The 15,496-nt window shown below is 38.7% G+C and overlaps 1 protein-coding gene across 1 annotated transcript; it reads right to left on the bottom strand.

The window, feature by feature from the left end:
* Window positions 1-5: 5 nt before the first annotated feature.
* On the bottom strand, window positions 6-13,817 carry fam131c (family with sequence similarity 131 member C; the record flags this gene model as incomplete). The annotated part of the gene is made up of 8 exons (XM_025059120.1): window positions 13,367-13,817; window positions 8,862-8,917; window positions 8,336-8,403; window positions 5,654-5,718; window positions 3,616-3,700; window positions 764-1,000; window positions 392-484; window positions 6-223 (listed from the first exon to the last, which is right to left on the bottom strand). Coding segments are annotated over exons 3-8 (729 nt in total), but the record flags the coding sequence as incomplete, so codon positions are not given.
* Between the last annotated feature and the right edge of the window lie 1,679 nt (window positions 13,818-15,496).

The raw sequence follows: 15,496 nt of genomic DNA, 5'->3' as shown, positions 1-15,496 counted from the left end.
CCGGGGGCGGCGGCTGCCTCTGTGTTTCTGTCCGTAAAGGCTTGGTCTTTGTCCTGCTGTGCAGCCAATGTGTGGGGCATGGAGTCCAGCAGTGACACCGGGACCAAGTTTGTGGGTCTGCTGATGCCATAGGTCTGTGTGTGAAGGCTGTACAGATGCTGGGGGATGCCAATGCTGCCACCGTCCAGCAGGAACTGGGACAAGAAGTGAGTCTGTGCTGCTGCTGATGAGAGGGAGGAGGAAGAAGAACAGTCAGTCACATGGTCCATTCATGGTCTACTGCTAGTAATACTAATTAACTATTGATTACGTTTTGGTCTAAATTTTAAGGTCAGTTAACCTTCTCTTGGTGCTTACATCCAAGCTTTTTCATTTTGTTTATCAGACTAACCTTGTAAGCTGCTGCAAGGTTGCTCAGTAATGCTGTCGTTCATTGACCAAATGTTCATGGAGGCTTCGGCCAGAGCGAACTGCTCTGCTACACCTGCCAGACCACAGAACACATTACACTGTGCTTTTCTCAGAAGCAGAACTCGCTGTTGTTTTTCACCACCATGAAAAATAGAGGTTTATTCAATAAGTGCATCAGATTTGAGTCACAGTGCGTGGACATCTGAGGGGATATGGATTGGTTTTTTTTGGTGCCATTCCCTGTGCAGAAACCAATTGAATAAAACAATGCCTGCAGGGGGTTGAGCATCACTTTATCTCCAGTGACCACGTGTCCTGTTTATCCAAGTGGATTCTGGTCCTTCGTTCTCACCTGCAGCGAAGCGAGCCTCCTTGATTTCATCCGTCATTTGTGAGTAGAGTTGTTCATCCTCCTGTAGATCTGCTCCCATCCCTGCCCAGCCTCCTCCTCCTTTACCGTAGGCCCAGTTGCCCCCACCTCTTGCTTCACCCCCTCCACCCCAACCCTTCCACTCAATCAGGTGGGCAACTCGCCCCTGGGCCATGGCTGTCGGCTTTGTGATATGCTCCTTTATCGTGGCCACCAGACCTAAATAAAGAGAGGAGAAGAGCAATGAATCTTGATGGAGAGGATTAGATAAAGGCTAATGTGGCTGAAAACGATGTGGGATGTGGCAAACCCTGGTGAGGTAGGAGGCGAGGGAGACAAAGTAAAGTAAAGGGGAGACTGCAGATGGGTGAGAGAGAAATTAAATGGATAAAAACCTTCACTTACAAATAAAAGACCATTTACAGAATAATAATTGATAAATGAAAGTAACAATGTTTTCTGTCATTTTTACTGGATTGGACTTCACAGTGCAGTGCAGTGCAGTGCAGATGATGATTGTTTTTGTTTTTGTTTGATTTAAAGAGCATCGCTGCAGCTCTGCATGAAGCCCACGTGTACAGAAAATCTAATTTCAAAATACAATCACAAACACAGTGAGCAATTTGTTCCCTCAGGTGACTGGCTCACATTTTGACTGATTGATATTGAGTCAGTCGACTCTGATTCACCTCAGACACGATGTCCCCATGTTACAGACGTTAACTGTGAGCGAGTGACAAATATCTTACAGTGATGACGTATGGGAGTCATTTTAGGGAATGAAAAGTCACGAGGTCCAGAAACAGAGAGTCATTTTCGGCTTCTGTTAAACAGTTAGTTGTTGTTGTTGTTGTTTATCTGCAGAAAGTGGAGGCTGAGAGTTGTTGCCACTGCCCTTTCAATAATCCCTATTGTAACAGTGGCTGCTGGAAACACAGAAATATAAATATGTTTAAAATATGTTGTAATGTATCTAAGCATGACTATAATGTTGGACAATAAACATGTCTAAGAGAATCAGGTGAAAATAAAATATAACCTTTGCTAAGGTATAAAGACGTTTCTTCATAGACAAATAATTAATAAATAACCCACAAATGTATCACTATTATTATTATTATTAATTAATTAGTAAAAAATAGATTGAAAAGGTGATTTAGAACAAAATAAAATAAAGATTAAGAAATAGAATTATAACATAAAAGAGACAGAAAATGTCAGGACTTGAGAATGGAAGGATACCAGACAGTGAAGACTTACAGGAAGAGAGTCTGGTTAACTTGAAAGTGAGAAGAAAATATGCGTGTTATTTTGAAATGATCTCAACAGACTGTGTTTTGTTATACGCCATGACACCCACTGCTGTCTCACCTTGTGTTCACACTGTGACAACTCTGTTGTGAGACTCTGCTCTTGCTGCTGCTTGTGGTGTAAAAGCTGTGCTGCATTGACGTAAATAACAAGACACCAGCAGGAAAATCCTTTCTGTTGGTTTTTTTCGGTTTTGTTTTTATGGGCATTTTTGGAAGTCATTTTCACCAGCACAGTGTTTCTTTGTGCAGTCAATGGCAGAGTGCAGCTAATGAACGGGAGCCTATTTTAGACACTGGCTGCTCCTAAGGCAGATGCTGAGTTTCTCTGAATATTTTCTTCACCTAAATGTCAGATTAGCATAGTCTTTATGTGAATAAAACAAACCCTTTTTCTTAAAATGGTGAGGGGAAGCACACACTTAAAATTATATTCATTTTCCATTATGGCCAGTAATTATTTTAGTTTAATTACTCTTACCCAGACAGTCATCAGGTAATTTTGAAGGGAAGATTATACAGAAATGGGTTGGGGTATATCTGGGCAGAAAACCAAGGAAGTAGAAGGCTGTGGTGAGGGAGGGGTAGGATCAGCTTAAGACCAGACTGAAACAACTTTCTTCACAGACTTTGAGTATGTTTCCACCTCAAAGTGGTAAAAAATTCAATTTAGTCTCAAATTTGAAGGGTATTTAAAACTGTTAGAAATATTAATTGTCCCATGATAGGAAAGCACAACAGGTCAATAATCCTATGTACTTAGAGAACTTCAGTTATAGCAGTACAACTGTATATATTTGCAATCTAACCTTCACTACATAACAGAGCAGCTCTCTGAACTCTAGCCATCAACTGTTCAGAAATTCTCACTTTACTATAAGTCAGACAAAAACCAAATATGGCACAGTATATTATTCGAAATTTAAATACATTCATTAAATCTTAATTTTGTATACTGTCAGCTCTTTCCAGCTGATGTCATCTCCACTCTGCATCTTCATCTCCAGACCTATAGCTGAAAAGTGATCAAGCGAGAGCAACTGTGAAAGAGCAGGTGTCAGCCCCTCAGCCGCCTGTCTTACTGTCTGCATGTTTGTCTGACATATTCATGAGGTTCTCTTTGGGCTCCATAATTATACTGTCAGAGCAATAACGGAGCGTTCAACGGGAAAAGTTTAGCAAGGAATAAGACATTAACGCTGATAATTAACCTCTCACTGAGGGAGACAGCGACCGTGGAGATGAGGCAGACACACAAGGAGAGGAAATAGAAACAGAGAGAGTGAGGTAAAGGAAGTAAAAGGACTAGGGATGTCTGATAATATCAACCGCTTATTGGACATCAGATTAGATTAGCTTGAACTTGATTGATCCTACACTGAGGAAATTGCTATTTATTAAATCAATTGACCATATCAGGTCTTTTTTTTTTGCAGTATGCAAGCTCACTAAGTAGCGTTTGAATAACAGCTAGATGGAGACCAAAAAAAGAAGTAGTGTGTTTTTGTGTGTATCCAGTCTCACCCATCAGAGAGGACGTGGCGAGCTCCCCGATGTCATAGTGGCTGCCTTTATCTGCCATGTTGCCATTGGAGGGGTTCTGACCATCCTGTACGTAGGGTGTATAATAATAATAATAATAATAATAATAATGTAGCAACATTATACAGGAACTAAAAAGAAAAAAAAAGAAGGTGATATCAAATCATTATTTTAGAACAGTTGCCAAGCTGAATGCTTTTCCTATTATCCTTCCCACACTACATTATGTGGATCAGTATGTACAGCAGGATTTGCACCAAGGTCACATGGTTGGATGATGACATCCCTACCATGTGGGTTTCAAAATGCCAGAGAATTGGTGGTGTTCACTGACCACCTGATGTCAGTGACATTGACATTTGACAAGCTACTATTGGACAATGATGCCACCCTTTGCAGTGGCAAATAAGAGAAGCCCATGGTTTAGTGTTTTAAGGACCAGGTTTGTAATAACAGGGTGATTTATCCTAAACAGAGACAGAATACATCATGTTCCATAGAGTAGATTTAAGAGTGATGTTACATAGATTTAACCCTGCAAACTGCAGAGTACTTCCTGTGCAATCCCATGACCTTATCCTCTAACCACAACGTATAAATGTACTCTGTCCATTTCTTATAGTACATGGTCTATTATCTCCTTATAGATAATACGTTTCTACAGTCATATCTTTGCAACCCACACAGACTGCCATCAGGGATATGTGGTTGCTCTGGGACTTGAACCCAGAACCTTCTGCAATTAAGGCAGATGTGTAAGGAAGGGAAGGATAAACTGTCACCACAAGTAACATTTTAAGTGTCCCCTTCAAATACTGTTGCACTAGGAACGCACATACATAAAAACAGACACACATACACTTTTCTTCTCTCTTGACTCAAATACACTTTTTGAGTGAAAGGGTGATAATGACAGTGGACAGCATGACAGCAGATCATCTTTGGAAATCCAGCAGCACCCTCAGCCCACCTGGATGAGCTGCAATAAAAGAGATTTAGTTGTTTCCCTAAAAATACCCATTGTAAAAAAAAAAAAGAAAAAAAAAGAGGAACAGCTCTTCAAACAGATTTCTTAGTGTTTTGGCCACTGGGAAAAAAACAAAGTATTTTTGTAGATGGAGCAAATAAAAAAAGATTGTTGGTAAATACAGACTCATGAACACATGATGTTTGCTTCCAAATCCAACAGCTGGAGACCAGTACAAAATTAAGTTTTATAGACAATATAAAAGTACAGGAAAGGTTAAATGTAAAATGACCACAGTGAGAAACCCAACATCCTTGTTGGCTAAAATATTGTTGTTTCTTGGTTTCCCTTTAGGACCAAGTCAGATTGTATAGTCATTTTCAAACCATCAGGATCATTTGAATTCATCTGTATTTCTGAACGTGCTTTTATTGCAGTTGTGGTGACAGTTTAAATTAGGATATTTTAAACTGTATTCCAGACATGATTGAAGTGCATTAGTAATTGAAGGTCAATGATTACATTGTAGCTTTTGTTTTAGGTTAAGGTTAATAAGTTAAAGAATACATTTTCAGTTGGTGACTGAATCCCCTAATTTGTCAGGCATATACCTCGAGTTGTTTTTTATTTTATTATAGATTTAATGGCTGTGAATGTTTTGGCTCAGGCCCAGCAGGCACTAAGCTTGCATCTTACACTTTTAAGCAGGCTAAAATGCAAACACCTTCACTGCTCTGTTAAATCTTTTAATGTGAGGAAAGAAATAATATTATAATAATCTGCTTTTCTTAATTTTTAAATGTCCTAATTCACAACAATAAAAAGGGGGGGAAATCTTAAATGTTTTCTACTGTGTCTCTCATTACATATATCAGTGTATTTGCCTAAAACTGAGCTTCCCTTGTTATACAAAATACACTGAAGGACTTTAGTTCTAAAGAAAAGAACACCAAAAAAAAAAAAAAAAAAAAAAGAAAGGTATGAAATATGTTGTTAAAGTCTATAATTGTGAGATAAATGCACAAATAGGACCAATGGGAGGTTTTCACTGACCTTGGCAGTGGATGTCTGACCCTCCTCAGTCTGATCCTGCAGTACTGTCATTGGAAGGTGGAGATCTGTCCAGAATCACATAAAAACAGACGTTGTTAACATTGTAAAAAAAAAAAAGAACACCAAAAAAGAGGGAGAGAGACAGACAGACAGAGAGTGAAACAGAGAAAGAGAAAGAGAGTGCTCCTCATGCAGAATCTGGTCCAATTATGTCCAATTTTGAAGCAATACTGACTGATGTGCTGTATTAGTCATGAATGGTTTTGGTTAAAAGCACAGCCAGGCTGAATTTGACTTATTCACAAACATTCATGATGATCTCAAGGAGCCAATGCAGAGAAGCTGATGTTTCACAGGTTGCAGATCACAGCTCTTGTTAAATAAATACATTGCCATTAGTTATGGTTATCAATAGGTGTTCAATGTGCTGTGTATGTGTGTGTTTGTGTGTAATTAGGCATCATGCCGATAGTGAGAGAGACTGAGATTCATAAATTCATTTCATGGAGCCTGTCAACATGTTTTAGTTTTAGAAACATTTTCGTTTTTAACTGATTGTAATAACGCTCTAGAATGACACGAGGAAACAAAATGTGAGTGAGAGCCCTGATAATTATCATTAAGGAAAAGGACACACACACACTCAGACCAACTCATAAACAGGTCTGGGGTATCCCTTGGGAGGTATCTTCAAAACAAGTGGCCATCACTATGGAAACCCTTCAGCAACAGGAGGCGAGACATCTTTGTACTTACTGAGCACATAGACAGATGGAGCGGCATGGACTTTTTCCTTGTCTTCGACCTGAAAGGGCTCTACACCTATTATTTATAGCTTTTTATAGACAGCCGAGAGCACAGGTGCACCTGGTGGCCAATATTATTCTGCAAGTAGTATCAAACCGAACAGACCCATTATCAGGTAATTCATAATCCTAACACAGACCTGACTGCAGTTTGCAGCTTCCTTCTACTTTGTGACAGAGAAGCAGAAATAATGTTCTGTCAAATGGTTCTAAAATAGAAAGGCACAGAAAGCAAACCCCGCCCCCATGTGGTATGGCAAGGTACTGTGCAAACAGGGAGGCCACAGACCCTGACACGCAGACAGACATGATACTTGATCAATCCTTCTATTTCTCATTAATTTCTAACAAATTAGGCTAGAATTAACCTGGATATGAATAAATATGGATTCTTTTTTGCATTTAATATGAAGCCAAATACTTGTTGCTCCCATATTTAAGTTTATGTGGACCACTGTGATATTATTTATAAGATGCATGTAACAAAAAGGTAAAGGTTTGAATTTCACAACACCTCCTTTTAGATAAAGGTGATTTACAATAATTGTTAGATCAACATTTTTAACCAATCATGGGGTCATCCACAATCAAATTATTATTTTTCAGGCCTTGGATTAATGCCTTCATATTTAGGACCAAATAAGAAATTAATTATTATTTTTATTATATAAATATTCTAGAAATTGTTGCTTCCAGAAACAAATCCCAGAGTTTGTTCTTGTAAATCATAAGGCAGTCCCTGACTAAAACATATTATTTATTGTGTTTTTTTATCTTGGAGGAACTGTGCTGTCCATCGTCAAAAAGAGTATTTAATCTTTGTCAATCTATCTTGGTTAAATTCAGGTTATAAATAATAAAATAATTAAATACATTGCTTTATTTAAGACTTCTTTCATCTCGCTTAATTACTTGTAACTCTGTTTTTATTTTTTTTTAAATGGAATGTGTAACTTTTTTTATCTTTGTACAATGTACAAGGTTTCAACAAGCTGTTTAACAAGCAAATAAAATAAAAAAGGCCATAAAAGGTAGCAAAATAACATAACCGATTCTGTTTCATACATGTACACACACATTAATACATTTGAATACATTCGTTATCTGTTTGACTCCAGCCACCATGGTTTTTCTCTCCACTTATGTTCCTTCGCACCTTGAAAGTGCTGCTGTCGTTGCCCTCCATCCTTTGTTAAAAGCTGCCCCATCACTGAACAAAAGACACTTAAATTATTTTTAGTCTGCACTACACAATCAACCTGCAAATGTGTGAAAAAGTAATAAGTGCTGCTGGGAGTTGTCACAGATCGATGTTCTAACTATCTGAAGCTGTGTTTTGGTGAATGTTTGGCAATTTTCTGCTCATGTTCTTTTTAAATTAGATCATTTTGTAAATGTATCAAAATGTCCCTGAATATTTACCTAAACCACTGGCGTGTAGTAAATATTAAAAAGACAAAATGACAACCCTGGTCCCATCTTCCAGTCACAACAGTTTGACATCTCTAAGAGCTGTCACAGCTTTCCTCCACTGATCCTCACAATCCCTGTCATCAACCCTCCAACCTCTGAGAACTGTCTCCAAAAGTAAGACTGCAGATTCAGTCCAGTAAGTTTGAGTGTCAGTGCAGTCGTGCTAGGATTTAGTTTGTGTTATTGCTATTGAAAATGTAATCAAGGTAGTTTTTGCCCTTCATGTGTGCTCTTGATATTTCACTGATGTCAGTCTGTCCTAGCTGGATTTAGAAATGATTGGTTATTCACTCTGATGTTCCATTCTCTTTAGTTCAGTCTCCTCTGACCAAAGCCTTCAAACACAAACACACACACAGACACACTTACACAAACACACACGCAAAAACAGTTGGACACTGACCTTTGTGACCTTTGCAGAGGCAGGCACCCATGGTCTTGATGGAGCAGTTATCTGTTCACCATTGTGGCCTGCAGATAATGATGATGAGAAAAAAAGAGGAGGAAGAGGACAATCAGCCTGAGGAAGAAGAGAACAGAAGCAGCATAGGAAGCACTTGTAGCAGAAGTACAGTATCAGTCAGCGGAGGAACCGAGGAGCAGGGGGATTAGTGAGGAGCTGAGGGAGGAGAGGAGGACAGTAGAGAAGATGCCCGATGAGCTGGAGGAGGCTGATGCAAAAGCTGACTTGTCTGTCAACGAATTTTAGGGAGAGAGGGGAGAGAGAGAGAGAGAGAGAGAAAACTAAGTGTGAGGAGGGGGCTCAGAGAGAGGAAGAGAGGGTTAGAGAAGGGGGAGCAGGGAGAAAGCAGTTGGCAGACCAATCCCCTCCCCTCTATTTCTCCTGTTCTCCTCCCACTTTATTCTAATGTTCTGCACGACTGCATTTGTCGACATCAGAATCATTTTTTCCTTTTCTTTGAATTTACCACGTATTACCATCCGTCACACTTCTGTGTCCTCATCTCCAGCTCAGATGATCTTTCTGTAACAGAGTCAGATATTTAATCAGGAGTCTGCATTGACATTAAACCAAACAGTCATCGCAAGTAAAATAAACTGTTTCCTTAAAAATAAGCCACAATACAATACATTACATTCAGCAGAAAATTCATAAAATGGTTTTAAATAGGTGGCAGAAATGCAACTGAACTGGAAAAATCTGTCATTAAAAATAAGAGGCGAGGAGATGGGAAGGATCAGCTCACCACTAGCCATAAAAGAAATAAAATTATTATGAAATTATTCTTGTTATTTATCAAGTAATTCTCAGCTTCACCACAAAAGTGTGTGTGTTTGTGTGTGTGTGTGTGTGTGTGTGTGTGCGCGCGCAGGGGGTTACTGTAGCAACCAAACCACTGTCCTCTTTTTGAAGCTTTTTGACTAATTGGCTGAAGGAAGGGGGCAAGGACCCACAGGGTGATGGACAAAGGAGGTGATGCTGATAAAAATGACTAAAAATACCAGCAGGAAAAAGTCAAAGAAAGAGTTAAGTAGTGTTTCTCCCTGTTTCTGAGATCAGTTTAAACAGGCTGCCCTCTGTTTTAACTGAAATACTTTTTTTATATCAGGTTTGTAAATAGTAACTGACTGTTTTTAAAGACATTTTATAGTGAGTTTTTGTTACCATCTTTATACAAGCCTAAAACATTTTGTAACTTTTTCGATATTTCTGGCCAATCCAGTTTGCTCTGCTCTAACATCTTTCATCATTTTGACCATTTCAGACATTTTGTGATCCATATCACTTCACTTCAAGTGTTAGAAAGAAGAAAAGAAAAATAGGTAAAAAACATAACAGATACATAGGTAAAAGTATATAGGTAAAATCAACTGATCTGGTTCTGAAGTTCTGAATCCAAATTATAATAATTTTTAAGACAGGACTTAAAACTAACTTTTTCATGTCATGTGTTAATTTTAATTATCTTGTATTTTAAATGCTTGACTTTATTTTAGAAAAATTAGGAAAGGAATTAGGAAAAGAGGGGAAAAAGCACAATCATTTAAACAAATTATCTGACTATTCTGCTACATCAAAAACACATGTTTTTTTGAGAAGTGGTTCCTTGACGAAGAAAAAAAACAACCAAGGTCCAGTTTGTTCGGGTCCTGACTCATGCAGTAAGTCAATTGACAAATAAACACTCTGAATACTCAAGACACCACTAAAATAAACACGGCAAGATTGTCTGAAACCCCATCAGTCCTGACGACCAGAGGCTTTGGGGATTAGCCATGTTCAAAATAAACCTTGTACCTTCACAATTGGAAAAAATCCCCAGAGTGTCTTTAAGTTCATGCCCTAAGTCATGAACCTTGGAAAACCTTTAAGGAGTTTTTGAACTGGATCCAGAATTGGTGGACCCCCGCTCCCCCTCGCCCCAGAGTCTACAGTATTTTGATATCAAGACTAATGAAAACATTAAAACAAAAGATGAATCGCCAACTTTTTTAAACACCTGTTCAATTCTCTCGGAAACCACATTTTAATAAAGTGTAAAACTTCTCTTACATCAGAGGGGGCAGTATTACAGTTGCATTCTGACCTCTGGTGGCGAGAAGGCATAAACGCAGTAGTGGTTTTCCTGTCGCCTAATAATGGTTTGACGCTTATACTGTCTGTACACGTGCTTTTGTAACAGCGCTAAGAATGGTCCTGTAGATTTAATTTATCGATGGACTGTTTAAGAGAGGTTTAGAGATCGTTTCTGTCCATTAGCTCAACAGAATGTCGTCTTTAGTGATACTACAGCAGACATTTTTATGTCTTTGACCTTGAATGATGCAAAACAAATTCCCTTGAAGGGAAAATCCTTTCCTTAAATTTTGGAAAATTCTCTAGTTTTCAGTATTGTTGATTTTAATTTTATTACTAAAATTTCTTAGTTTAGCTTTTGCTAAATTCAAGTTAAAATGGAACCCCCATTAACCTTTTCTGTCCACTACATAACAGACTTTTCAAGATTTTGTAGAATTAAAATTGTCAATGTAGGTGAAAGTTAGAGTAAAAATACAGCAAATAGTACAGCTACAACTACGCTAGCACAAAATATTTTTCAGCTGACAGATAACTTCACATTAGCAAAAATACCAAGTTGACAACTTTGAGCTCAAATATTATCTTAATGTAAACTATTTACATAGAATAACAAGTGACACTGACATCAAAACTGAACACAATTAAGACAAAATATAAGTCAAAATTATTTCTAAAAAATGTAGTTCAAAAGAAAAAAAACATGAGTCAAACAATATTAGCAGCAATAGCTAACAAGAAATGGCCTAGGAAATACATTTTTAAGAATAAGACAAAAGGAATGCAACGAGGAAACATATGCATAAGATAAATTACAAATATTTCAAATTGTACCAAAACAGATTTAACAAAAAGCTTCTGTGTGCAAAACGCATTTCCCTTCTTTGGTGCAAACTCATGCTTTCCAGCATTTTCTGTGAAATCTTTCTATATAGTTCTTATATAGGCCTGGCCCTCTACTGTACTATGAACTTCCATTTATTCCAAACAGATAAATCTTACATTATAATCTCTCTTTTTTTTGCCCAGGGCAGAGCAGAACCATGAGGAGAAATAAAACCCACATGATTCTCCTCAGTGAAAAGCCACAGACTGACAGTCATATCTTTGCTCCCTGAAGGCAACGCAGGCGCTGGATTCCTTTCACTTAGCAGATGTTTCTCAAACATTGCTGTTTTATATACACATCAAACAATGCTTTTGTTTTATGGAGATATTTGTGATAAAATAGTGTGATTAATTTCGTCTTCCATCACAGAGGGAATTTACACCTCGTGTTTTCGTCGCAGCCTGCATTAATGAGGGAACTTCCCACCGTGATGTGAAATACCAGTGAAAAACGAAGATGGGCTTCTTTTCTGAAGGTATATTTGAACCTGTAAGGTCAAACCGAAAGACCACCATGCTTTTTATAGACCTACGCAGTTTCTTACACACACACTCAGAGACACACACACTCCGATTTCACACTAAGTGCTGCCCTGTAAAGTCCTCTGCTGCTACCCAATGGAATCTGAGGGAACAAAAAAAGACAAAAAAAAAACACACACACACAAAACAAGACTTACCAAATCAAAGATTTTTATGTGAAAACCCAGCATGTTCTGGCTGCATTCAATTTATCTGAGGTTGTAGGAGCACGTGCAACAACAAATTCAGGCTCTGATGACGCTCTTGTTAAAGCTTGTTTGGCCTCTGGTATAATTCTTTTTGAATAAACTGGGAAAGTGGCAGCGCTCTGAGGTTCTGCTTCTATTCAAAGTGACCACTTCACAGAGAAAGAACATAACAGTAATAGAATTCAGCCACAGTGGTTATGGTCAAGTTTCTAGTGGGGAAAAAAAAGTCAAGTGACTTGTTCTGTAATGGTTTTGTTAAAGTCCAGGACGGAGCTTGACTGACACTCTGTCTGTGGAATTTTAAGTTTGATGAGATGTTGAGATCATGACTGACAAACCCTGACGGGACAAAGGTCTGAACTCTTCCAGACCCTGTTTCAACTGTCGGCATTTTGGCATTTTATGAGAGAGAAAAAACACAGGTGTGTGCGAGTGCGTGTGTGAGACAGAAGATATTACTAGAGTGCATTCCACAAGAGTGACTGAGGACATGGCCCCCCATGTCTGTGAAGCCTCTTCACTATCATGGATCACTCTGGTAAAAATGAGTCAAGGCTGACAAACTCTGTCTGGGCTGTAACCAATCTGATGAGACAGAGTACGTTTTCAAATTTTTTTCAGTGAATATCAAGATACGTACTTTTTATTATCTCCATGTTTAAGATGTAACTTGGCCATTTCAAATGACAGCTGTTGAATCAGACTAGAAAATCAACAAATCAGTTACAGTATAAAACAAACAAAAAAAAAAAACTTTGGCTAATTCTCCATAAATCTCGAAAGACTTGCTACCACATATAGTATATTTTGAAAGTTCTTAGTTTAGCATTTCTGTAGCTTTGTTAAGCCAAGTGAAGCTGGGTATAAAATATTTTTAACGATACTTAAATAACTAAAGCCATAAAGTGAGTAAGCGTAAATTCATGAGAGTGGACACATTGAATACACATTTTTAAACATTGCCATTAATTATATTCTGAAAAATCTACACTCAATATTATTCTTCCTACTGTTTGTGCTTATGTTTGTAGGAGAAAGAAACGGGAAAAACGTAGAACAGACCTGAGAAATTGAAGATATGACTGTAACTTCAAGACAACTTAGTATTAAATAAATGCAGATGAACACTGCGTGTCACCGAGAGAGAGACATATATATTCACTGTCTTCCACATTCTACTATCAAAACATAAACTTTTAATAGCATATCATGAATTACTCACATCTTAACATCTTCAAATTAGGCCGTTTAAAACGGTAATATCTGTGCAGCTTACCCAAGGTTAGCCGCCACCGCCGTCCGTCACTAGCTTCAGCTACAGGTACTGATTCTGCGACACATTTTGGCACATTTTGCGGCGTCTTCCTGAAGAACCTGCTTTATTCTGTCCCGTTTCCATCCCGCGGATATGTATTTAAAAGCACTTTATTAAAAAAAAAAAAACTAAAACCATGCAGTAATCAGTCTATACAAAAACCCTCGCACGCTGCAGGGAATGCGGAAAGCATTTAAAAAGTCTGATTGGAGTATCCCTCTGTCAGTCAAGAAACGAACCAATGGCCGCTTAGTTAGTCAGGGGTTAAAAAAAGAAACACGTGGGAATTACTATTGATAATAGTGATTGGGCCAATTCAGTGTCAACGTTAAACTAATATATTTCCCCACCGGAAATTGCACCAACGCCCCATGAGTAGTCCATCTCCTTGTAATTTGCAAAGCCAAAAAACAAACATAAAAACCAACCGAACTTTTAGCCATAATGGTAAAAACAAATTTTAATTTACACCGTGGACTTTGAGAAAAAAGGAAAAAGAAAATAATACATTTGATTTGCTTTAAATACTTCAAAAGAGAAAAGACTGCACAACAGTGGAGGTATCATAAGTGTAAACTCCTGTCTTAAACTTTACTGCAGTATATTATTTTACATTATTTCAACAATCGTACCGTTAACTTGTTTATTTTCAACACTGAGAGAAACCTTTAGTGACTTTTCCAGGCACACAGCCATGTAAATTATTACTGAATCTTGGAACTAACTCAGTTCAAGGGAATCTACATAACTTTATATGTGTCGACTTCTCTCTCCTCTCTGACTTACTGTCATGAAGCTCAGTGTGATGTTTGTCTCCTGGCTGCAGCTCTGTAATCAGTAAATACACACAAAGTTGCTGTTGATCCCAAAATACTGGAGGAGCCTGTATAGACACGGTGGAGTCAAGAAAGAAACAACCTCCAAACCCTTACATTTGTCAATGGCTGTTTACAGTATTTGATCCTCATTTTGTAACTCATTTGTTTAATTTGAGTTCACATCACTCATGTGTGTCAAAGGGTGTGAGCTGCAGAGATCTTTCTGGACCCAAACATGTTTCCATGATCTTATCTTGAACCTGTAGGGCTTTGGTGCGGGCCTTTCTGTGTTTGTGTTCTGTTCAGTGATGACAAGATCTACGTTTCACTATCGCATGTCATTCATAAGTCAGGAGAAGAGAAGAAAAAATAAAATATGTGTTGACCTTTTTTTTTCTTTCTTTCTTTGCTGCCTTTCACGTTTCACTCACTGATTCCAGAGACTCATGTGCCAAGCACAACATGAAGACTGCTGGGAAATACCTCACTAAAACAAGGGAGGACGGTGTGGTGTCCAACATGACCGACCATGTGAGACGTAGTGAGGAAGTGTGAGGACATTCTGTGGTCAGCCTGCACATGTGCACCAGGACCTGGAGGCTCACTTTCAATTCTCTCTGTAACAATCACATTCACTTGTATGCACTGTATGTTATGGTTTCTCCCTGTCAGAACTCCCACTGCGCATGACACCATAATATTAGCTCTAGACTCATATGATAGACGGGGTATGCTGCGAAAAAACCCCACTGTCTGCAGATTGACCACTCTCTCCTCCCTTTCCTGCCACTTCTGATCTCTCTTTCTCCATTTCGCCGCAGCGGCACCAAAATAACCTGCTCTCAGCTTTGCGGAGAACATATTTTGATGACACTAACGTAAAAACCCAGCTTCATCTCTCAAAAAGACATGTAAAAAAATCAGGGAGGATTTCTAGCTGGCTATTGGGCATGGCTACTTGGCCGGCGGCGAAGTTGGCACGGGTCTCTCAAGGCTACAGCAACAGGAAATTGCATTAATCCAGAGCTGAGCTAAAGTAATTCACTCCCTTTCTTTATTTAAGGCTCTGCCAGAGTTTTCAGCAGACCACCTCGGCCGAGTTGGAAGAGGAGGAGAAGAATTGGGAGGCCTCGGGGCCTGACTGAAACCTCCCCTTCCATGTGCTCCCTAATTGGCTTAATGACCGTGATTATCTGCTGGGGTGCATGTTGTGCTGGGGACGATTAATGGCTTCCAAAACACATGCAGACAGACGGAAATAAAGACAGAGGGG

The sequence above is a fragment of the Cynoglossus semilaevis genome, chromosome 10, assembly GCF_000523025.1.
Source record: "Cynoglossus semilaevis isolate Cse_v1.0 chromosome 10, Cse_v1.0, whole genome shotgun sequence".
NCBI lineage: Eukaryota > Metazoa > Chordata > Actinopteri > Pleuronectiformes > Cynoglossidae > Cynoglossus > Cynoglossus semilaevis.
The sequence above is the reverse complement of the archived record's forward strand: the minus strand, read 5'-3'. Positions and strand labels throughout refer to the sequence as shown.